At 49.4% G+C, this 22,372-nt stretch overlaps 1 protein-coding gene across 3 annotated transcripts in view; it reads left to right on the forward strand.

Annotated features, from left to right (window-relative positions):
• LOC114581469 (myosin-7) overlaps positions 1 to 22,372 on the forward strand; it is a 42,096-nt gene that overhangs the window by 17,380 nt on the left and 2,344 nt on the right. For all 3 annotated transcript variants that reach the window (XM_077916899.1, XM_077916897.1, XM_077916898.1), the window contains exons 16-38: positions 590 to 899; positions 1,949 to 2,022; positions 3,498 to 3,585; positions 4,545 to 4,662; positions 5,870 to 5,993; positions 6,326 to 6,462; positions 7,225 to 7,480; positions 8,155 to 8,397; positions 9,215 to 9,391; positions 9,578 to 9,723; positions 9,841 to 9,931; positions 10,820 to 11,209; positions 11,511 to 11,637; positions 12,553 to 12,671; positions 12,791 to 12,987; positions 14,188 to 14,371; positions 15,104 to 15,269; positions 15,373 to 15,497; positions 15,753 to 16,061; positions 16,854 to 17,057; positions 18,408 to 18,533; positions 20,075 to 20,350; positions 22,228 to 22,323. In XM_077916899.1, coding sequence (XP_077773025.1) covers positions 590 to 899; positions 1,949 to 2,022; positions 3,498 to 3,585; positions 4,545 to 4,662; positions 5,870 to 5,993; positions 6,326 to 6,462; positions 7,225 to 7,480; positions 8,155 to 8,397; positions 9,215 to 9,391; positions 9,578 to 9,723; positions 9,841 to 9,931; positions 10,820 to 11,209; positions 11,511 to 11,637; positions 12,553 to 12,671; positions 12,791 to 12,987; positions 14,188 to 14,371; positions 15,104 to 15,269; positions 15,373 to 15,497; positions 15,753 to 16,061; positions 16,854 to 17,057; positions 18,408 to 18,533; positions 20,075 to 20,350; positions 22,228 to 22,323 — 4,083 coding nt within the window. The remainder of the gene's footprint in view (positions 1 to 589; positions 900 to 1,948; positions 2,023 to 3,497; positions 3,586 to 4,544; positions 4,663 to 5,869; positions 5,994 to 6,325; positions 6,463 to 7,224; positions 7,481 to 8,154; positions 8,398 to 9,214; positions 9,392 to 9,577; positions 9,724 to 9,840; positions 9,932 to 10,819; positions 11,210 to 11,510; positions 11,638 to 12,552; positions 12,672 to 12,790; positions 12,988 to 14,187; positions 14,372 to 15,103; positions 15,270 to 15,372; positions 15,498 to 15,752; positions 16,062 to 16,853; positions 17,058 to 18,407; positions 18,534 to 20,074; positions 20,351 to 22,227; positions 22,324 to 22,372) is intronic.

A 22,372-nucleotide genomic window follows, 5' to 3' on the forward strand; every position in this document is an offset into this window, starting at 1 on the left:
CCTGTTTCACCCGAAGGCGAGCACTCCTCCTGCGAGTACTCAGGTCTCTCCTTCTCTCAGACCTTAGTCTCTGCAGCTCGGGAGACGTCGGTGGGTTACTAGACCCAGGGGCCGCCTCAGCCTCCCCTGACCCAACTGGTAGTGGAGCAGCTGTAAGTGATGTCCCAGCTGAAGGCAACGAGGTCATCCCCGCATCTGGAGCCAGGGCAGGCTCAGGCCCCTGACTCGGCCCAGCTGGTGCTTGTTGCAGGGGAACCTGTACAGACTGGGGCTCTTCAGGATCCGGCCCCAGACTTGGTTCAGATGATGCCTGAGGCAAAGGATCTGGTGCAGACTGAGTCTCCTCTGGTTCCAGGTCTGAGCACGAGTCCCAGGCCATCATACTCTCCCTGCTCAGCCTCTGTGCAATCAAAATCCTGGGGGGCCGCTGCCAGTCCGTGTAGGCAGTATTGAGCTAGGTGGACCCAATGGCCTAGCTCAGCATAAGGCAGCTTCCTCTGTCCATAGCAAATGGCCACGGGGCGGAGCTGCCTGCTGGTGCATCGTCCTCCTTGCCCTCCATCCTCTGACGCCTGGTCCTCTTCCACAGCCCATGGGCATCATGTCCATCCTGGAGGAGGAGTGCATGTTCCCCAAGGCCACGGACATGACCTTCAAGGCCAAGCTGTACGACAACCACCTGGGCAAGTCGGCCAACTTTGGGAAGCCGCGCAACATCAAGGGCAAGCCGGAGGCCCATTTCTCCCTCATGCACTATGCCGGCACCGTCGACTACAACATCAACCACTGGCTGCAGAAGAATAAGGACCCCCTCAACGAAACCGTGGTGGGGCTCTACCAGAAGTCGTCCCTCAAGCTCCTGGCTCATCTCTTCGCCAACTACACCGGATCGGACGCACGTAAGGGAGGGAACGGAAGCGGGCAAGGCCGGGCTGTCCGCATCCCAAACTCCATTCCGGTCCGTGAGATTGGATCTATAGAAAACCAAAGGCTCTGGTTTGGAGTCATTCACTTTAATACTATGGCAGCCCAGTGACTCTCAGTCAGCGCGGCCGTTGGAGTGTGGGACTAGGACCTGGGAGACTGGGGTTCGAATTCCCGCTCTGCCACAAGTTTTCCTGGGCGATGTTGGGCCTGTCGCTCGCTCTCAGCCCGACCTACCAGGGCACGCGAACGAAAGCAAACACCGGCATTGCGATGAAAACAAAACAGTGTTGTATATTTGCAATAAAAATCAGCAGCCCTTCGTTAGCCTAGTGCCCTGCCCTTGTCACAGCGCATATAGTTTCAAGCCAGCCACCAATAATAATAATAATAGATTTGATTTATACCCCGCCCTCCTCAGCCAAGGCCGGGCTCAGGGCGGCTAACAACCAATAATAAAAACAAGTTGATTAAAATGCAACTTAAAAAACAATATTAAAATACAACATTAAAACATTAAGATGCAGCCTCTTCACAGGAGGAGAAAGGAAAAAGAAAGAGGGGGAGGGAATCAAATTGATTCTAAGCCAAAGGCCAGGCGGAACAACTATGTCTTACAGGCCCTGCGGAAAGAAATCAGATCCTGCAGGGCCCTGGTCTCATGAGGGAGAGCGTTCCACCAGTTCCGGAGCCAGTGCTGAAAAGGCCCTGGCTCTGGTTGAGGCTAATCTGACTTCCTTAGGGCCCAGGACCTCTAGGGTGTTGCTATTTATGGACCTTAAGGTCCTCCGTGGGGCATACCGGGAGAGGCGGTCCCGTAGGTACGAGGGTCCTAGGCCGTGAAGGGCTTTAAATTCATGGGAGTCCTTTCCAACCATGTAGATATTTGAGCGGTAGTGGGAGAAGCCTGTGACCCTCTCCTGTTGGATCCCACGCCTCCCTGATTAATGCATTTCGGTATTTCTTCACCTAGTCTCACCCTTTAGGCTGCAACTTGAATCCCCGTTTTTCTCTCTCCAAACAGCTCCTGATTCCAAGGGGAAAACGACCCACAAAAAGAAGGGCTCTTCCTTCCAGACCGTGTCTGCTCTGCACCGGGTGAGGCTATCCTGAGGCCTGCTTCCTTGGAGAGTCTGGCAGCACCATCCTTAGGCAGCAGCCCTTGGGCTGTGCTTTTCCCTTACTCCTGGGGCTCCTCTGCTGCATTGCACCCCTTTCCCCAGAGGAGAATGAGCTTCCGTGGTGGGCTTCCTCTGGTTGCAGCGCTCTCCTTAGATCTACTTGCCCCATCACCACCAACCTCGTCGGTTGGTGGGGGTTACAAGGGGTTACAAGGATGTTATTGGGGGACTGAGTGAGGCCTGATCCAAACTTGCCATGTTGCTCCCATCGCCCAAACTTCCCTTCAGTGGAGGCCACTGAGAGTTCCCACAACGAGGACCAAGTGGACAAACACATCTTTTCTCCCCAGCCACTGACTTATGTCCATCTCGATCTTTTCTTATTTCTTTTCATCCCATCCCAGCCTCTTCTACATTATGTTTTGGACTTCTTTTCCCCCCTCCTCTTTGGCGGTCACTCGTACTCGAGTAAGATTGTCTTCCATGAACACGGTCTTAACAGTGAGTCTGTGACTGTGGAGGCCAATTCTGGATCCACACGTCCTTCCGTGGTGGAGACATTGGTTTCTGGGCGGGAGCTGATTACAGTGAGGGTTTGCCTAATGTGCCTTCCTCTTAGCACAGCCTTTCTCAACCTGTGAGCAAGGCCAGAGCTTAGGGATGATGGGAGTTGTAGTCCGACAACATCTGGGGACCCACAGGTTGAGAACTGCTGTCTTAGCACGTTTCTCCCTTTTGTCCAGAGTTTGAGCATCTTCAAAGTCCTTGACACCTTTAATAAACGCTGTTCTCCAACTAGAGCGCGTGCAGGCCAATATTTCCCAGTTGTCAGTGTTTATACTACATTTTTAAAGATTTGCCTTGAGAGAGTCTTTAAACCTCTTTTGTTGACCACCAACATTACGCTCTCCATTTTTAAGTTCAGAATAGAGTAGTTGCTTTATAAGACGATAATCAGACATCCTGATTATTCTGGACTGCCACTCGGCTGGCTGGGACTGATGGGATTTGTAGTCCAAAGCATCTAGAGCAGGCATGGCCAAACTTGGCCCTCCAGATGTTTTGGGACTACAATTCCCATCATCCCTGACCACTGGTCCTGTTAGCTAGGGGTGATGGGAGTTGTAGTCCCAAAACATCTGGTGGGCCAAGTTTGGCCGTGCCTGATCTAGAGGTTGGCCAAGCCTGCCTTGTGGTCTCCAATCCCCTTTTCTCATCCTCCTTCCTGTCTCCAGCAAAACTATAACTCATTATCTCTACCTGCTTTCCTTCCCCGTCAATCAAATCCATCTGTCCATCCTCTGCCTTGCCTGCCTGGACACCTCTCATTCCGCCCTCTTTCATAAAACTCGCACGATCTCAACTACCTGCCTGCCTTCCCCAGTTGTCCTTCCTCGCCTCTCCCCTTCCTCCATCCCATCTCAACTCACCTGCTCTTCCTTTCTCACCCAGGAGAACCTCAACAAGCTGATGACCAACCTGCGCTCCACCCACCCTCACTTTGTGCGCTGCATCATCCCCAACGAGACCAAGTCTCCAGGTAAGATCCCAGGTCCCTCTTGTATGATGTGCCTTTGGGGCCCTAGCGCTCTCTCTCTCTTGGACTCCCATCAGTCCAAGCCAGCACGGCCAATGGTCAGGGGTGGTGAGAGCTGTAGTCCTTTTTTTATTATTGGTTTACAAATACAAAAAAAGAAAACAAAGTTGTACATTCAAACTTCTTAATTACCTCTTAATTCCATTTTTTTATTTCCCTCAATTTGTCTGAACTTCCTTCATTTTATAACTTTTAACACAATCCTACTTATTGTTATTTATTCTGGTAGCTTCAATTTCATTGTTTATAACTTATTATTAGATTTTCACATCACAGAGCCTCCTTAAAACTTACAAACGTAATCTGGTTACATCATTTTGGCTCTCCAATCTTCTATCGTAGGCAGCTCCTCTTGTTTCCATTTCTGGGCCATCAATATTCTTGCTGCAGTCACTGCGTATAAAAATAACTTATTCTCTTTCTTGTTTATCTCATTCCCTGTAATACCTAGTAAAAACGCTTCTGGTTTCTTAGTAAATGTATATTTCAACATTTTCTTCAATTCATTATAAATCATTTCCCAGAAGCATTTTACCTTCTTACACTCCCACCACATATGAAAGAAAGTGCCTTCCTTTTCTTTACATTTCCAACATTTGTTACTTATCTTATACATTTTTGCTAACTTTACGGGGGTTATATACATGAGAGCTGTAGTCCTTACAGAAGGCCTGTAGCTCAGTGGTAGAGCCACCTGCCTTGCACGCTGAAGGTCGCAGGTTCAATCCCTGGTGTCTCCAATTAGGGTTTCCATTGTAACTGGGGTAACCCCAGTGAGAGAGATTTTTGGAAGTATTTTAAGTGGTTAGGAAATGCTTTTAAATCACTAGATTAAAGTGCTTATATGGTAGGGACCGATTTCCCCCATTCATGCACCCTTCCCCTTTCTCCTGCCCTCTCAGGTGTGATGGACAACCCCCTGGTCATGCACCAGCTGCGCTGTAACGGGGTGCTGGAGGGGATTCGGATCTGCCGGAAGGGGTTCCCCAACCGGATCCTCTACGGGGACTTCCGGCAAAGGTAGGCTTAACTCTCAAGTGGTGAAGACGGATGATGCTTCAGAGAAGCTGAGAGTGTCACTGGGGGAAGGTACATGAATATGAGGGTGCCCCGAGCGCAATGGGGCAACGTCGGAGGAAAGTTGCCTGCATGGCAGTTCACTGTCAGGGCTATGTCTGCTCAGTTCAAAAAGAAAATGCACCCTGCCTTTTATACAATCCTAGAATTGTAGAGGTGGAAGGGACCCCAAGGACCATCTAGTCTAACCCCCTGCGGTGCAGAAATCATAGCTGTACATACAGTCCTGCTTTAGTTGTCAAACGCCCTGGAACTCGGACGCCACAAACCCGGAAGTGATTGTTCTGGTTTGCGAACATTCTTTTGGAACCCGAATGTCCGACGGGGCTTCCGCGGCTTCTGATTGGCTGCAGCAGCTTCCTGCAACCAACCAGAAGCCGCAATTTGGTTTTCAAACGTTTTGGAAGTTGAACGGAATTCCAGAACGGATTCCGTTCGACTCCCAAGGCCCGACCGTAAAGACATTTATATACCGCTCGATCATCAACATTTTATCCAAATGTAAAAGGTACTCACGGTACAGTCCTTAAATGATTTTAGCGTTGGAAGAATTGACCGCTAATGCCTCACAGTCTCGCAGCTTCATACCAGCAAAGGAAGCGTTCCATTGCGTCGCAGCTCCAACCCCCTCATTCTTGGAGCTCAAAACAGAACTTGCTGGGGAGGGGGGGAGCCCGCTTTTGACCCCCGCTGGATCCCATGTCCTCAAAATTTGAGGTTTCTCCTGGGGGTCCACTACGCTGGAGCGGTTTCCCCCGCCTTTGATGTACCGAGGTCTCCTCCGACGAAGAGACCTCCGACTGTGATGGCGCGCGATCAGCTGGAAGCCCCCGATCATCAACATTTTCAAGTGGTTCTGTGGGGAACTTTGAAGTCCTCTTGAACATTCCTACCCAAATCTATGGTTTCTTGAGATTAAGGCATGGGCAACACCTTTCCAGACTTGCTTTCACAGTCATGAGGTCTAGAAACTTGATGAGCGAGAGAAAGATGAGATTGTCTGGGTCCCGAGTATTTTGCCACAATTTAGTTGTGAAATATACACGGTCCTGGCCTTTGATCTGGGCATCTGCCCATTTTGAGAGGATAAAGCCCAGGGAAGGGAAGCTGTGAGGGGTTATCTAGCGCTGCTTCGTTTCCTCTTTCCCAGATACCGCATCCTGAACCCAGCCGCCATCCCCGAAGGCCAGTTCATCGACAGCAGGAAGGGGGCAGAGAAGCTGTTGAGCTCCCTCGATATCGACCACAACCAGTACAAATTTGGGCACACTAAGGTGAGAGGCGGGATGAGCCACTTCCTCACCAGGGAAAGGCGGTGACATCATCATTCCGGGCCGTGCTGTTGATTGGCTCTTCACAACAGAGGAGGCTAGGGCTAATCCTGGGTTGGGGTATGTGTTTTCTCTGCTGTCAAGGTTCCTGGTGAGGTTTGGCTTGGCTGTGACACACAAACACAGGTGCAGGACCCAAGCTTCAACATGTACAGAGCAGGGTGACCAAGATCATATAGGCCCAGTAGCAGCCTGGTAACCTGTGTAGGGACCTGAGCACAGGTTGTTTTTCTGAAAAATAGAAAGCCCCCACAATGCTCTCTTTTTTTGGCCAGGTGTTCTTTAAGGCTGGTCTCCTGGGTCTCCTGGAGGAGATGAGGGACGAGCGTCTCTCTCGCATCATCACCCGCATCCAGGCCCAGTCTCGCGGAGTCCTCGCCAGGATAGAAGTCAGGAAGATCATGGAAAGGAAGTAAGTCCCTTAGTGGATTTTTCCAGAATTTGTAGGTGTGGTTAGATGGGGAACGGCCTGGGCATGTTGGAGCCCTCTGGCAAGAATTAGGTATTGGGGAGAAATCCAGTCCTCATTTAAAAGTGAACCTGCCCAATTCACAGTTACTGAAACTGGAAGCTGGTCACCCTTCAAGATTCACAGCTCCCCGAATTTTGCAAATGCCATTCTCCAGGCAAGCAATGTGCCCCAGAATGCATATAGCAGGGCGAAGTGTGCAGAGAAATGCACGTATTAGTGGAAATAAATACATTAACATGAAGCAATGGATAAAAAGTGGGCGCAGTAGGCAAAACACTCGCTGGTGAATTTTTGCGAGGAATTTTTTTTTATAAAAAAAGAATTGCAAACTAATGTGGAGGATTGAACGAGGGGAAATTGGGAGGCTGAGAGACACCAAAATGGACAGACTCACTCCTCCCTTAGTCAGAACTAGGTGGACCCAGGAAACTGCTCACATACAAACTAAGCCTATCCGTATAATCCTGAGGGCTATAAAATTTATAGATTACATTCTCAGGATGCGGAATTCTGTGCTTCCTGCACTGAATGCAACTGCGAAATGGTGGAATAACCCCAACCTTGCTTGTTGCAAGTGAGCCTCCTGTTTCAGGTAGGGCTGCGTGGTCTCCCACTTGGCGAGGTGGCCTTTTCTGTGTTCTGCGCCCTGATGTGTCCTCCCTCACCATGCCACTCCAAACTCTCCCCTTCTCTGATTTGCAGGGAATCGCTGCTGGTGATCCAGTATAACATCCGGTCCTTCATGGTGGTCAAAAACTGGCCCTGGATGAGGCTCTACTTCAAGATCAAGCCTCTGTTGAAGAGCGCGGAGACCGAGAAGGAGATGTTGGCCATGAAAGAGGAGTTTGCCAAGCTGAAGGAGGCTCTGGAGAAGTCGGAGGCCCGGAGGAAGGAGCTGGAGGAGAAGATGGTCTCCCTGCTTCAAGAGAAGAACGATCTCCAGCTGCAAGTGCAGGCTGTAAGTTGGGGCAATGATAATAATGATAATGATAATGATAATGATAATGATAATGATAATGATAATAATAATAATAATAATAATTTATTTATACCCCGCCCATCTGGCTGGGCTTCCCCAGCCACTCTGGGTGGCTTCCAAAAAAATATATTAAAATACTGTAATACATCAAACATTAAAAGCTTCCCTAAACAGGGCTGCCTTCAGATGTCTTCTAAAAGTCTGGTAGTTGTTGTTCTCTTTGACATCTGGTGGGAGGGCATTCCACAGGGCGGGTGCCACTACCGAGAAGGCCCTCTGCCTGGTTCCCTGTAACCTCACTTCTCGCAGTGAGGGAACCGCCAGAAGACCCTTGGCGCTGGACCTCAGTGTCTGGGTAGAACGATGGGGGTGGAAACGCTACTTCAGGTATACTGGACCAAGGCTGTTTAGGGCTTTAAAGGTCAGCACCAACACTTTGAATTGTGCGCAGAAACGTACTGGGAGCCAATGTAGGTCTTTCAAGACCGGTGTTATATGGTCTCGGCGGCCGCTCCCAGTCACCAGTCTAGCTGCCGCACAACAAAGATACTATTTGACCTTCTTTTTTAACTGCGAAAGGCAAAGTGGCTGAAAAGCACCATGAACTCCGGGTTTCACAGTAAAGCCTTGGGCATGTCTTTTTCCTTCGCCAGGAGCAAGACAACCTTGCAGACGCAGAAGAGCGCTGTGACCAGCTGATCAAGAACAAGATTCAGCTGGAGGCCAAGGTGAAGGAGCAGACGGAGAGGCTGGAGGACGAGGAGGAGATGAACGCCGAGCTGACGGCCAAGAAGCGGAAGCTGGAGGACGAGTGTTCGGAGCTCAAGAAGGACATTGATGACCTGGAGTTGACCCTGGCCAAAGTGGAGAAGGAGAAGCACGCCACGGAGAACAAGGTGAGCGGGGATGGAAGCAAAATCTGTTTTTGCTATGTAGTCCAAGGAGCTTTTGCTACTATCTGTTCGGTCTGGATTAAGGATGGCAGCCGGGAGAGTTGATTCTCCATGAGATTCCTGCACTGGGTGGACTTAGAGTTTTCTTTTGGGAGCCTCCAACCTTTGTTGTGTTCCATTCAGTGCCACCTTGAATTTTGCCTACATCCACCTTCTTCTTCTTTGGTGGTCACTTGTAGCCGAGTAAGATTGTCTTCCATAAACACGGTTTTAACAATGAGTCCGTAAGTGACTGCGGAGGCCAATTCTGGATCCACACGTCCTTCCACAGTGGGGACAAAGGTTTCCAGGCAGGAGTTGATTATGGTGAGGGTTTGCCAAACGCACTTTCCTCTTAGCACATTTCTCTCTTTCGTCCTGAGTTTGAGCGTCTTCAAAGCCCATGACCCCTTTGGTAAAGGCTGTTCTCCAGTTGGAGCGCTCATAGGCCAGTGTTTCCCAGTTGACAGTGTTTATACTACATTTTTAAAGATCTGCCTTAAGTGAGTCTTTAAACCTTTTGTTGACCACCAGCATTTTTAAGTTTGGAATAGAGTAGTTGCTTTGGAAGACGATAATCAGGCATCCACACAACATGACCATTCCAACAAGGTTGATGTTGAAGAATCATTGCTTCGACACTGGTGATCTTTGCTTCTTCCAGTACGTTAGCATTAGTTCACCTGTCTGCCCAAGTGATGTGTAAAAAAATTCTGAGACACTGTTGATGGAATCTTTCGAGGATTCCATCTAATAACTCAAAATTATAATATGCCCATAGGCTAAGAACCTCACAGAGGAGATGGCTGGCCTGGATGAGATCATCGTGAAGCTAACCAAGGAGAAGAAAGCTCTCCAAGAGGCCCACCAGCAAGCCTTGGATGACCTACAAGCTGAGGAAGACAAGGTCAACACCCTTACGAAAGCCAAGGTCAAGTTGGAACAGCAAGTGGACGATGTAAGTGCATTGACTGCAGCACTCGCAGGGGAGACGGCCTGCTATTTTTCGCACCTTCCTTGAAGGAGTCGTAGGCGTTCAGTATAGTAAAAAAAAAAAAACCCACACAACTACATCGTTGATCTTAGGAGTAGCGATTCCTTCCTCAGTTTCTGGATTCAGGGTCTCACTGTCTTTGCTCAACAGCTGGAGGGATCGCTGGAGCAAGAGAAGAAAATCCGGATGGACCTGGAACGAGCCAAGAGGAAGTTGGAAGGGGACTTGAAGCTGACCCAGGAGAACATCATGGACCTGGAGAACGACAAGCAGCAGTTGGACGAGAAGCTGAAGAAGTAGGGGTGCTTTGGTTTATCGCCAACTCCCCGCCTCCCTTTTGTTGTGGGTAGTTGTGCTACTGCTGCCTGCCACTCTGTGGTTGGATGTAGCAAGCTGGTTCTTGTCTTCCCCAGGAAAGACTTTGAGCTCAACGCGCTCAATGCTAGAATTGAAGATGAGCAATCCTTGGCCATCCAGTTGCAGAAGAAGCTCAAAGAGCTACAGGTAGAAGGTTGATGGCAGGGTGGTGTGCATTGGAGCCAACTTCACTGGTGTGGTCTCTCTCCCCCTCTGTCTGTCTCCATCTCTCTCTCTCTGTGTGTATATAACCCAGGACCAAAATGAGGCATATTTTTGGGTAGAGGATAGCTGCTTCTAACAGAGCAATAACTTTCGAGAAATTCTGTACCACAAATATCTGCTGTGAGGAATGGGGATGTTATTAGCAACCATGTTAGCTTTACACTCTGCTCAGTTTTCTGCCATTTTTTTAAAAACCCACAAACCTCTCGCATTTAAATTGTATGCATTTCCCTCTAAAATATACACGTTTGCATGCACTTTCCCATGAAATGAATTTCCAGATGCAACCTTACGAGCTGAGAATTGCATCGTTCATTCACTCCGAAGGATACAGTCGTACCTTGGATCCTGAACGCCCTGGAACTCGGACGTTTTGGCTCCCGAACACTGCAAACGCGGAAGTGATTGTTCTGGTTTATGAACGTTCTTTTGGAACCTGAACGTACAACAGGGCCTCCAGGGCTTCTGATTGGCTGCAGGGGCTTCCTGCAGCCAATCAGAAGCCACAATTTGGTTTTTGAACATTTTGGAAGTCGGAACGGATTCTGTTTGACTTCCAAGGTACGACTGTGACTGTGTTCCGATCCATGTATTAGTCTAGGAAGTGCAAATTGGGTCAGTCCACTGAAAGATTCAGATTGAATGGAATCCTCCAGTGCCCCTAGGTGTTATTGACCTTTGAACCTCCATGGAAGCTTCACGAATCTGGATCTAAGCCTGGGCTTTTGAAATGGAGGCCGCTGACAGAATTCCTGGAGCGTGCTTTTCTAGATCTTGCTGACAGAATGTCTCCCTCCTTCCCTGGTCCAGGCGCGGATCGAGGAGCTGGAAGAGGAGCTGGAGGCGGAGCGCACAGCCCGGGCCAAGGTGGAGAAGCAGCGCTCCGACCTCTCGCGGGAGCTGGAGGAGATCAGCGAGCGGCTGGAGGAGGCCGGCGGGGCCACCTCCGTGCAGATCGAGCTGAACAAGAAGCGGGAGGCGGAATTCCAGAAGATGCGCCGCGACCTGGAGGAGGCCACTCTGCAGCACGAGGCAACGGCGGCCACGCTCCGCAAGAAGCACGCCGACTCGGCGGCCGAGCTGGGGGAGCAGATCGACAACCTGCAACGCGTGAAGCAGAAGCTGGAGAAGGAGAAGAGCGAGTTGAAGTTGGAGCTGGACGATGTCGCCTCCAACATGGAGCAGCTGCTGAAAGCCAAGGTTCTAAGCCAAAGAAAGGGGGCGGGGTTTGTTTGGGGTGGGGCAAGGCAGGTGATGTCATGGTCTGAGGGCGGAGTCACGGTTTGCGGTGGGGTTGTAACACGGCGGGAGAACAACCAGGAGACATCGAACCGGTTGATTTGGACTGGGATACAGAGATAGGGAGGGGCTGAGATTCAGAGGGAGCACCCGTCATTCCAGAATTAAAATTAAAATTGTTCCCTCCTCTGACCGGGTGCTGCTGCTCTCCATTCACCGCTACATTTATTACCCGACAAATCTTCTCGCCGTTGGGTTTCAGGCCAACCTGGAGAAAATGTGCCGCACCTTTGAGGACCAAATGAACGAGCACCGGGCCAAGTCCGAGGAGAGTCAGCGAATGGTCCACGACCTCACCTCTCAGCGAGCTAAGCTCCAGACTGAGAATGGTAAGTAGGGAAGGCTGATGCACGTTCATACGACGTCTTTTTCCTGGAGATTAAATTTAGGACATTCTGCATGCGAGGCTGGTGCTCTACCACTGAGCTAAAGCCCGTCTCCCATAGCTTGACGGCTGGCCCTTCTTGACAGTTTTCTGCTTTAGCCATTTCTCCTCCATCTTTGCTCAGATGCAACCAGGTTTCCACCTACCTAAACTTCCATTCATCTGTCCGCCCATTCAAAGTTTTCTTTCTTTTCTTCCTTCCTGCCACGCCCTACTTTCATCCCCCCTCCCTCTTTCCCCCTTCTTTCAAAATGATTGCTCATACAGTGGTACCTCGGTTCTCAAACGTAATCCATTCTGGAAGACCGTTCGAGTTCCGAAACGTTCGACAACCGAGGCGCAAAGGGCAGGCAGCAAATTCAATTAAGAAAATTGAAAAACACGCAGCGGAAGCTGTGCGACTTCCAAAGCGTGTTTGAAAACGAAAGCATTTACTTTCGGGTTTTCAGCGTTGAGGTTCCGAAACATTCATCAACGGAGACATTTGAGAAACGAGGTACCACTGTACCATTTTCATTTACTTTCCAAGCTAAAAATCAATATTCTGATGCTCCTCCCCACTCCAAAATAAACCCTAAATACATAAATGACCCGAGCTATCCTTCGTGCCTCAACTCTTAACCCTGCAGGGGGGGAGGGGGAACCAGCTAGCAACTAACTTCTATTTTAAAAAAAAACCTAGTCCACCTAATTTGGTTTTCATCTTCAATGGCACCCTCTGCAGAACATTTTCTGAAGAGAAGTGTGTAGAGACAGACACAGTCAACCTGTGGGGTCCCTGTTCAATATGGCTGCCAATTCCGATGACAACAAAACTCTCGGAGATAATGGATTCCTCCACCCCAACTCTTCTCCCTAGGTGAATTATCCCGCCAGATGGATGAGAAGGATGCTTTGATCAACCAGCTGACGCGAGGGAAGCTGACATACACCCAGCAACTGGAAGATCTGAAGAGGCAACTGGAAGAAGAAGCTAAGGTAAGGGGGACGCAAGGAGGTTTGGGAAGGAAGTCCACAGGACTCAACACAAAGGGTAGATACTGGTCCTGTCAGGACTGACGGTCACCAAGACCACGTGGCTGTTCCCTTCCCCTCAGGCCAAGAATGCTCTGGCGCATGCGCTGCAGTCGGCCCGCCATGACTGCGACCTTATGAGGGAACAGTATGAGGAAGAAACGGAGGCCAAAGCGGAGCTTCAGCGCTCGCTGTCGAAGGCCAACTCCGAGGTGGCGCAGTGGAGGACCAAGTACGAGACCGACGCCATTCAGAGGACGGAGGAGCTGGAGGAGGCCAAGTAAGTGGGGCGGAGGGCAATGAGACCCACAACTCGCCTCACCTCACAACCACAGGCCTGTTGCACCAACCACCCTTTCCACCCTTGTATGTTCAAGTTGAAACAATGCAATATCCAATACAGTGGGACCTCTAGTTGCGAACGGGATCCGTTCCGGAGCCCTGTTCGTAACATGAGCAGAATGCAACCTGCATCTGCGCGTGCGCGGGTCGCGATTCGCCACTTCTGCGCATGCATGTGACGTCATTTTGAGCGTCTGCGCATGTGCGAGCGGCGAAACCCGGAAGTAACCCTTTCCGCTACTTCCGGGTTGCCGCGGGACGCAACCTGAAAATATTTAACCTGAAGCAAACGTAACAAGAGGTATGACTGTAAAGGAGGGAAGGGAAATGCAATTGAAACAACAAAAATACGTAGAATGGTAAAACCGTCCCAGCCGAAAACAGGACAGTTGTTTCAGCAAAAGAAACGGGTCTTGTAAAACGAAACAGGCGAAAGTAAAGAGGTGTGTACGGCGGAAGCCATACAATGAAGATGCTGGGCTCTGTGAGGAGGGAATTCAATGGTTTAAGGGCTGCCACAGAGAAAGTTCTTGCCCTGTATTTTATAGGGTAGAGCAAGTACCAAGGGGTCTGCCGATCTCAACACCTGAGAGAGTCTTTAGGGATGGAGGCCATCTGCCTTGAGGCCTAAGAGGCCTAGGGTTTGAAACGGCACTATGAGCTCCTTGAATTGAGCCTGGAATCCAACTCTTTTGACTCCAGCCCGAATTTAATTTCCCCAGAGGAGTTGTGGTTTTAAGCCAGGGGTCAGCAAACTTTTTCAGCAGGGGGCTGATCCACTGTCCCTTATACCTTGTGGGGGGCTAGACTATTTTTTTTTGGGGGGGGGAATGAACAAATTCCTGTGCCCCACAAATAACCCAGAGATGCATTTTAAATAAAATGACACATTCTACTCATGTAAAAACATGCTGATTCCCGGACCATCCGCGGGCCGGATTTAGAAGGCGATTGGGCTGGATCCGGCCCCCGTGCCTTAGTTTGCCTACCCTTGTTTTAAGCAAAGCAGGAGGGGTGAGCCCCTTCTTCTTATCTCCTTTCCTTAAGCCCCAGAGGTGCCCTTCCTTGTCATGAATTTGGGCTCCTTCCACGTCCATTGGCTTATGGTGCCTGTCACCTTGACCCGTTTCTGTGTCAGGAAGAAGCTGGCACAGCGCCTCCAGGACGCCGAGGAGGCGGTGGAGGCCGTGAACGCCAAGTGCTCCTCGCTGGAAAAGACCAAGCACCGCCTGCAGAACGAGATCGAAGACCTCATGGTGGACGTGGAGCGCTCAAACGCGGCCGCAGCTGCCCTGGACAAGAAGCAGAGGAACTTCGACAAAGTACGGCGGGAAAAGCGGAGGGAATGATCTGGAAGGGATGGGTAGGGGACAGCTGTGGGTACCCCAGTTCTGCTTAGTGGGGATACTGGGCCCTACTGGATGCTTGGGAAGCTCAGCTCACGTCTGTCCCACATGCTCTTAATAATAATAATAATAATAATAATAATAATAATAATAATAATTTATTATTTGTACCCCGCCCATCTGGCTGGGCTTCCCCAGCCACTCTGGGCGGCTTCCCAAAAAATATTAAAATCCTCTAATACATTAAACATTAAAAGCTTCCCTAAACATGGCTGCCTTCAGATGTCTTCTAAAAGTCTGGTAGTTGTTCTCTTTGACATCTGATGGGAGGGTGTTCCACAGGGCGGGCGCCACTACCGAGAAGGCCCTTTGCCTGGTTCCCTGTAACTTGGCCTCTCGCAGTGAGGGAACTGCCAGAAGGCCCTCGGCACTGGATCTCAGTGTCCGGGCAGAACAATGGGGGTGGAGACGCTCCTTTAGGTATACAGGACCGAGGCCGTTTAGGGCTTTCAAGGTCAGCACCAACACTTTGAATTGTGCTCGGAAACGTACTGGGAGCCAATGTACTCACTTTAACCGGTACGCCACAACGGCTTGGCTTCAAGGGCATCCGTTTGCTTGTTGTTGGGAGCAGCGGGCCTAGGCGTGCCTCAAAAAAATAGCTATTCTCAAACCTTACTCTCTCCGCTTCTCCATCACCCACTGCAGCTCCTGTCAGAGTGGAAGCAGAAGTATGAGGAGTCCCAGACGGAGCTGGAGTCGTCGCAGAAGGAGGCCCGTTCTCTCAGCACTGAGCTCTTCAAGCTGAAGAACGCCTACGAGGAGTCTCTGGAGCACCTGGAGACCTTCAAGAGGGAGAACAAGAACTTGCAAGGTGAGCCTTTGTCTCCCTCAGGGGCCAATCGTCCCGTGCCCCGAACGAAACCCGCTCCTGTCAGATGCCACCTGAATCCCTACCTTTTTGCTGTTCCCGACAGAGGAGATTTCCGACCTCACGGAGCAGCTTGGATCCAGCGGCAAGACCATCCACGAGCTTGAGAAAGTGCGGAAGCAACTTGACGCGGAGAAGATGGAATTGCAGGCAGCTCTGGAGGAGGCTGAGGTGAGGAGGGCCTTTGGCTGTGATCCTAAAACGACACTGCGGCCATCTTGTTTTTCAGTTGGCTTTTCCATCTTCCTCCTTCTGTTCCCTCAGATTCGTTTCATCCTCCCCTTACGATCTTTCGCCTACAGATGTACAAATGTCCTCTCTGTCAGGCCTTTCTCTCCTCGCCCCTATTTTCATCTGAGGAATGCGGGAGGACATGGCATGACCTTGTCCCTTTCCCTCTACCCAATATCTCCCTCCATGATCCAGGCCTCTCTGGAGCACGAGGAAGGCAAGATCCTGCGGGCCCAGCTGGAGTTCAACCAGATCAAGGCCGACATCGAGCGCAAGCTGGCCGAGAAGGACGAGGAGATGGAGCAGGCCAAGCGCAACCACTTGAGGATGGTGGACTCGCTCCAGGCCTCCCTCGACGCCGAGACCCGCAGCCGCAACGAGGCGCTGAGGGTCAAGAAGAAGATGGAGGGCGACCTCAACGAGATGGAGATCCAGCTCAGTCACGCCAACCGCATTGCGGCCGAGGCGCAGAAGCAAGTCAAAACCTTGCAGGGATACCTCAAGGTAACACCAGAAAGTTCAGTCTTTTTGTCCCCGTCCCCCACCCCCGGCAACACGGCAGTGGGGTGAAGCCCCCTTCAGTTTGTACCTCATCTCTCCCTCCCCACAACCCCTGGCTTCATCTTGGCTCCCTTCTTCTTTTTCTATAGTTTTTATTAAATTTTCTGTTTTACATTTTATAATATTCATTTAAACCGCCTTAAAATATCAGTGACTTCCCTTCTTCTCTTTCCACAGCTCATTTCGCATAACATAAATCCCTGCATATTTTATATAAACTATTCAGTATTCCATTATTACATCCATCAAAACTTATTTACACCGTTGAATTTATCTTAATGCTGCCCACATTTTCAAATATACATAATTTCCCCCCATATATTCAAGAAACGTTTTCCAATCTTTTATAAACGTATGTTCTTCTTGTTCTCTTATTCTATATGTTAAGTCTGCAAGCTGCGCATATTCCATCAGTTTAAGTTGCCATTCTTCTTTAGTTGGAACCTTGCTCATTTTCCATTTTTGGGCTAACAAAACACGGTCCGCCGTAGTGGCATACATAAATAGCCTTTTTTGACACCTGGGAATTTCCATCTGAATTATCCCCAACAAAAAGGACTCTGTTTTGGGTTTTTTTTTTAAAAAAAAGTACTTTTAAACATTTTTTTCAATTCATTATGAATTATTTCCCAATGTTCTTTTACCCTTTTTCAGGTCCACCACACATGATGGACCGCAGCCTCAGTCTCATTGCATCTCCAGCACTTATCTCGACTCCCTCCTTTTCCCTCCCAGGACACCCAGATACAGTTGGATGACGCCGTCCGAGCCAACGAGGACCTGAAAGAGAACATCGCCATTGTGGAGCGGAGGAACAACCTGCTGCAGGCGGAGCTGGAGGAGCTGCGTGCCGTGGTGGAGCAGACGGAGCGGGCCCGAAAGCTGGCGGAGCAGGAGCTGATAGAAACCAGCGAGAGAGTCCAGCTCCTCCACACACAAGTAAGAGCAGCCTCAGAAGCAAGGCTGTTACTGAACCTTCTGGATTGGGATCAGCCGGGAAACAGAAAATTTCTGCCCTCAGACATCCCTTCCTATTATGTACATTTTCGCTATACCCCTGTATAGTGGCATTTGCAGGAGTGACTTAATACTCATCCCGCATTTGTAATAAATCAGTACTTTAGTGTGGCAGCACCTTATACTTTGGAACTCCCTGCCAATTGACACCAGGGTGGGGCCTTCCCTGTGCTCTTTCCACCACCTGCTTAGCACAGGCATAGGCAAACTCAGCCCTCCAGATGTTTCAGGACTACAACTCCCATCATCCCTGACCACTAGTCCTGCTAGCTAGGGATGATGGGAGTTGTAGTCCCAAAACATCTGGAGGGCCGAGTTTGACTATGCCTGGCTTAGAATAGTTTTTGTTTAGACAAGCCCACTCAGATATGGAGTACGTTAATTGATTATTATTATTTTTAACCATACAGCTGGTGTTAATTAATAGTAGGGTTTTGTTGTTTTTTTTAAAAGCTGTTTTAACTCTTTATGACCGATAATTTTATTGTTTTATTGTTTTTGCAAACTGCTCTGAGGTGTTTTTCTTTTTTAAAAAACACAATCAAGCGATGCATAACTTTTTTAATGAAATAAATAACTTCTCGGCAACCGAGTTGCCTTATTGGGGAGGCAGAGGCATCGGGGCATCCAATCTGGGGCCCTCCCCGGTGTGGCCACGCAGCCCTGACCTCACCGACACCTTGGCAGTGATGCCACCGCTGTTGCCGCAGCTCTTCCCTGCCTGGTGAGCTGCTCCTGGGCTTTCTAGAACGTTCTGAGCAGAGACCAGCATTCACCGTATATTCCTAATGTTTTTACCACTGCCTCAGGAGTGGTGTGGGGCAATGGATTTATGGTGTGACCAGTAGCAGAAGCTTGGGATGCCAAGCACGGACCAGAGTCAGGAGATGATTTCTTAGCTGGGGGAGATGGTAGCAGTGCCACAGGCACATCTGGGTTGTGGCGCAGGACCTCAGAAACATCTGGGTTGTGGCGCAGGACCTCAGAAAGAAAGCAGCACCTAGGAAGGCCCTCTTTCCCTATGACGCTGGTCGGCCATTCCTGCCTCTTTCCATCCATAGAAGATTCCAGGAACCATGGGACCAGCGTGCTGTGGGATTTCTTAGGATGGTTCAGAAATTGGGGAGTGGGGGCTACGAGATCTAGAAAGTGTGGCTGCCTTTGCCTCAGGCTATGAAGCTGTTTTCTGAGGTCATATTTTGGCAGGTCCTCCTATTTCTCCGGAGGCCAGCAGCCCTAGATCAAAAAACCCACGGTGTATTTGTTTCACAGAACACCAGCCTCATCAACCAGAAAAAGAAGATGGAGTCCGACCTGTCCCAGCTGCAGACGGAGGTGGAGGAGGCAATTCAGGAGTGCAGGAATGCGGAGGAGAAGGCCAAGAAGGCCATCACGGACGTGAGTGGAACGAGAGATGCGTTCTTCTTCTCCATGGAAGCAGTGGCTCCAACCTGGAAGGGTTCCTTATGAACATGGAAACCTGTCTCAAACCATTGGTCCATTGAGCTCAGTGTTGCCTACACTGACCGGCAGGGTTTAGACAGATGAAAAGCATTTGCTACTAAGGTTATTTAGGAGGAGCTGCCTCAACTGCACACTGCAATATGGGTGGGTGACCTGCGGCCCTGACCTCATCATGTGCGGCCCCCAACACCTCCCAAAAGTTGATCCATCTTCCCTTCCTTCCCATTAACGTCCTCCTTGCTTTTTCTAGGTTATTCCTAGTGTTCCCCCCCCCCACTTTCTGCGTAGTTTCAAAACAGCTGGAAGGTGCAGTGTTTTATTTGATTAAAATAACTTGATGGGATCTTATAAAAAAAACTATTCCTCATTTTATATGGCAAAGGTTTATTTTGGCCCATCAGTCTGAGAACAAGCGCATAGGCTTCAGTCATCTGTGTGCGTGTGTCTGCTGAAGCACACTAAAGTAAGAAAGGAATTTTGTTCATTTGCTGTAGTTCTGTTGTATAGTTACTTACCTGAGAGTAGCAACATTGAACTCAGTGGCGCTTCGTTCTGAGTTGAATTTTCGCAGAACCAGGAATTCTAATCTGAAGTAGCCATGGTGAAAATTGAAGCAGAGCAGGTTTTTTCTTTTCAATAATAATAATAATAATAATAATAATAATAATAATAATAATAATAATAATAATAATTTATTATTTGTACCCCGCCCATCTGGCTGGGTTTCCCCAGCCACTCTGGGCGGCTTCCATAGAAACCAAAAATACACTAAAATATCATACATTAAAAACTTCCTTGAACAGGGCTGCCCTAAGATGTTTTCTGGATTAATTAAACAAAAACCAAAAACAAAACTATTTTGGTTGCTGGCTACACCCACCAGCAGCTCTGCTCACTGCCAGCATGCGGACCCTTAGTGTTTACTCCTGAAAAAAATGTTGCCCCCCTGCCCAGAACAATGTATTCTTCCTCCACTAGGAGAACCATGTTGAGTGAAAATAATGTGAGCATATCCCAGAATTCACTTTTTCCTTTGATTTATTGAGAGGAGGAAGGAGCCATCCTCTCTGTGGTGGAAAATGAGGAGAGGCCTGTTAGTCACACTGACGAGAATACAGTGGTACCTTGGTTTTCGAACGCAATCCGTTCTGGAAGACTGTTCGAGCTCTGAAACATTTGAAAACTGAAACTCAATAGCCAACAGCTAGGCCTCAGGATCTTGCATTCAGTGGAAGCTGCATGGCATGTTCGACTTCTGAGGCGTGTTTGAAAACCGAAGCATTTACTTCTGGATTTACGGTGTTCGTAAACCGAAATGTTTGTCAACGGAGACGTTCGAAAACCGAGGTATCACTGTAAGTGGTTCAGGGATATAAAGAGGAGTATGGGCTTCTTCCCCTTTCCCCGCTTCCCCTCGGGATTTTTAAGGCCTGCATTGGGTTTGCCAGACTGAGGTAATTCTCTGCTTCCTCCAGGCGGCCATGATGGCAGAGGAGCTGAAGAAGGAGCAGGACACCAGCGCTCACCTGGAGAGGATGAAGAAGAACATGGAGCAGACCATCAAGGACCTGCAGCTGCGCTTGGACGAGGCGGAGCAGCTGGCCCTGAAGGGCGGCAAGAAGCAGCTGCAGAAGCTGGAGGCCCGAGTGCGAGAGCTGGAGAACGAGCTGGAGATGGAGCAGAAGCGCAACGCCGAGAACGTCAAGGGCATGCGCAAGTGCGAGAGGCGCATCAAGGAGCTCACCTACCAGGTGCGGGGGTGCATAGACCTCCTTTCTATGCAGAATAGCATCTAGTTGAGCCAAGATCGAACATGGTTCAATCTAACCACATTCTGAGCAAGTAGCCTCCAGAACACATTGTCAGCGCTATCTCGAACCCAGCTCAGCCTCTCTCCCCCCCCCCCCCGATTGCTAGTGGCTTGGCTCAGGGATCTGGAAAGATCTAGAATCAGGATGGTGATCTCGCCGAGATTAAGATCACCTAATCGAACTGGTGGCATACAAAATCTAATGAAGAGCTGCGTTGCTCTGTGATTTTCGAGTAACAGGGAGAATTGAAACTAGCTGAGAATTCAGAGGTACCTCGGGTTAAGTACTTAATTCGTTCTGGAGGTCCATTCTTAACCTGAAGCACCACTTTAGCTAATGGGGCCTCCTGCTGCTGCCGTGCCTCCAGAGCATGATTTCTGTTCTCATCCTGAAGCAAAGTTCTTAACCTGAAGCACTATTTCTGGGTTAGCGGAGTCTGTAACCTGAAGCATATGTAACCTGAAGTGTATGTAACCTGAGGTACCACTGTAGTATCTTCTCCTGAAAATGAAAATTCAGGTGTGTTGCACTGAAAATGCACACCTGACATGAATTAATAAAAGTAACTTATTAGGTCAGCCAGATGCTGCAGGAGACAGGTGGATCTGTTTAGGAAAGGCTTCTGGAACCAAGCATGGTGTTCTGAGTAAATTCTAGAGAGGAAAAATGTGCTCTGGAACAGTGAACTCAATAGTGCCCTCCCCCTCCCCAGACACGACCACACACAGTGTGGGGATCAAAATACTGATATCTCCATTAGGAATTCAGAGTTCTGATGCAACGGCTCTCAGTGGAGCTTCGAAACATATCCACCATCTTTTAAGTCTAGCATAGTCCAGAAGGAATTAAGACTCACAGCTGTGACAGGGGAAGGCAGGACTGCCCAGTGACAGAGGGCAAGATGGCAGTCTCCCATTCCACATTTGGGAGCGGCAAACTTGCTTAGGGGGCACGGAGTGAGCTAGCTTCGGGTTCTCCAGGGGTATGGCTGCTGACTTACTGCCACCGCTGCCAGCATCTTCTATTCAAATGCGATTTGGGTTTTAAACGCAGTGTAAGGTAGTCTCTATGGGAGTACAGTGGTACCTCGGGTTAAGTACTTAATTCGTTCCAGTGGTCTGTTCTTAACCTGAACCACCACTTTAGCTAATGGGGCCTCCTGCTGCTGCCGCACCGCCAGAGCACGATTTCTGTTCCCATCCTGAAGCAAAGTTCTTAACCCGAGATACTATTTCTGGGTTAGCGGAGTCTGTAACCTGTAAGCGTATGTAACCTGAAGTGTATGTAACCCGAGGTACCACTGTATATTGTATTTAATTATGGGGTATCAGAGTTTTTAGGGGGCTAACCAGGCTGGGATAGCTGGGATAGCAGGCTTGTTAGTTTTTGAATGTCTGATGTAGATTTTTTCAATTTTGTTGTTCTATATGGGGCAATGACAATAAAGATTATCGTATCTGCCACCTGAGGCAAATGCTGATTGCTGTCTAATGGTAAGGCCAGCTCTAGGATGCAATGTGAGCAGGAACAAAAGTCATTTAGGAATGGTTGTATGGGGGAAGAATCAATTCCAGGTGAGCCCAGCAGGGAAAGGGAGCTAAGAAGGCCTGACTTGTTTTCGGTTTCTGAATGGTTTGGTAGCCGTCTACGGCTGCTGGGTAAAGTTTGTTCCTTCTAATCCAGCCTCCGTGGACCATTTGCAGTCCTGCAAATACTACATGGGAGGTGGCAAAGCTGTCAACCCAGCACAGTGTGTCAGTTTCCTTCTTCAGCTATATAACCTGCCTGTCTCTCCTTTTTTTCATTTTGTGCTGTAGACGGAGGAGGACCGGAAAAACCTCGTCCGTCTCCAAGATCTGGTGGATAAACTCCAGCTGAAAGTCAAGGCTTACAAGAGGCAGGCTGAAGAAGCGGTAAGCACGCAACCTTCGGGGCTAGCGTCCTTCAGCCCCGGGTCGTTGT

This window comes from Podarcis muralis, chromosome 13, assembly GCF_964188315.1.
Source record: "Podarcis muralis chromosome 13, rPodMur119.hap1.1, whole genome shotgun sequence".
Classification (NCBI taxonomy): Eukaryota; Metazoa; Chordata; class Lepidosauria; order Squamata; family Lacertidae; genus Podarcis; species Podarcis muralis.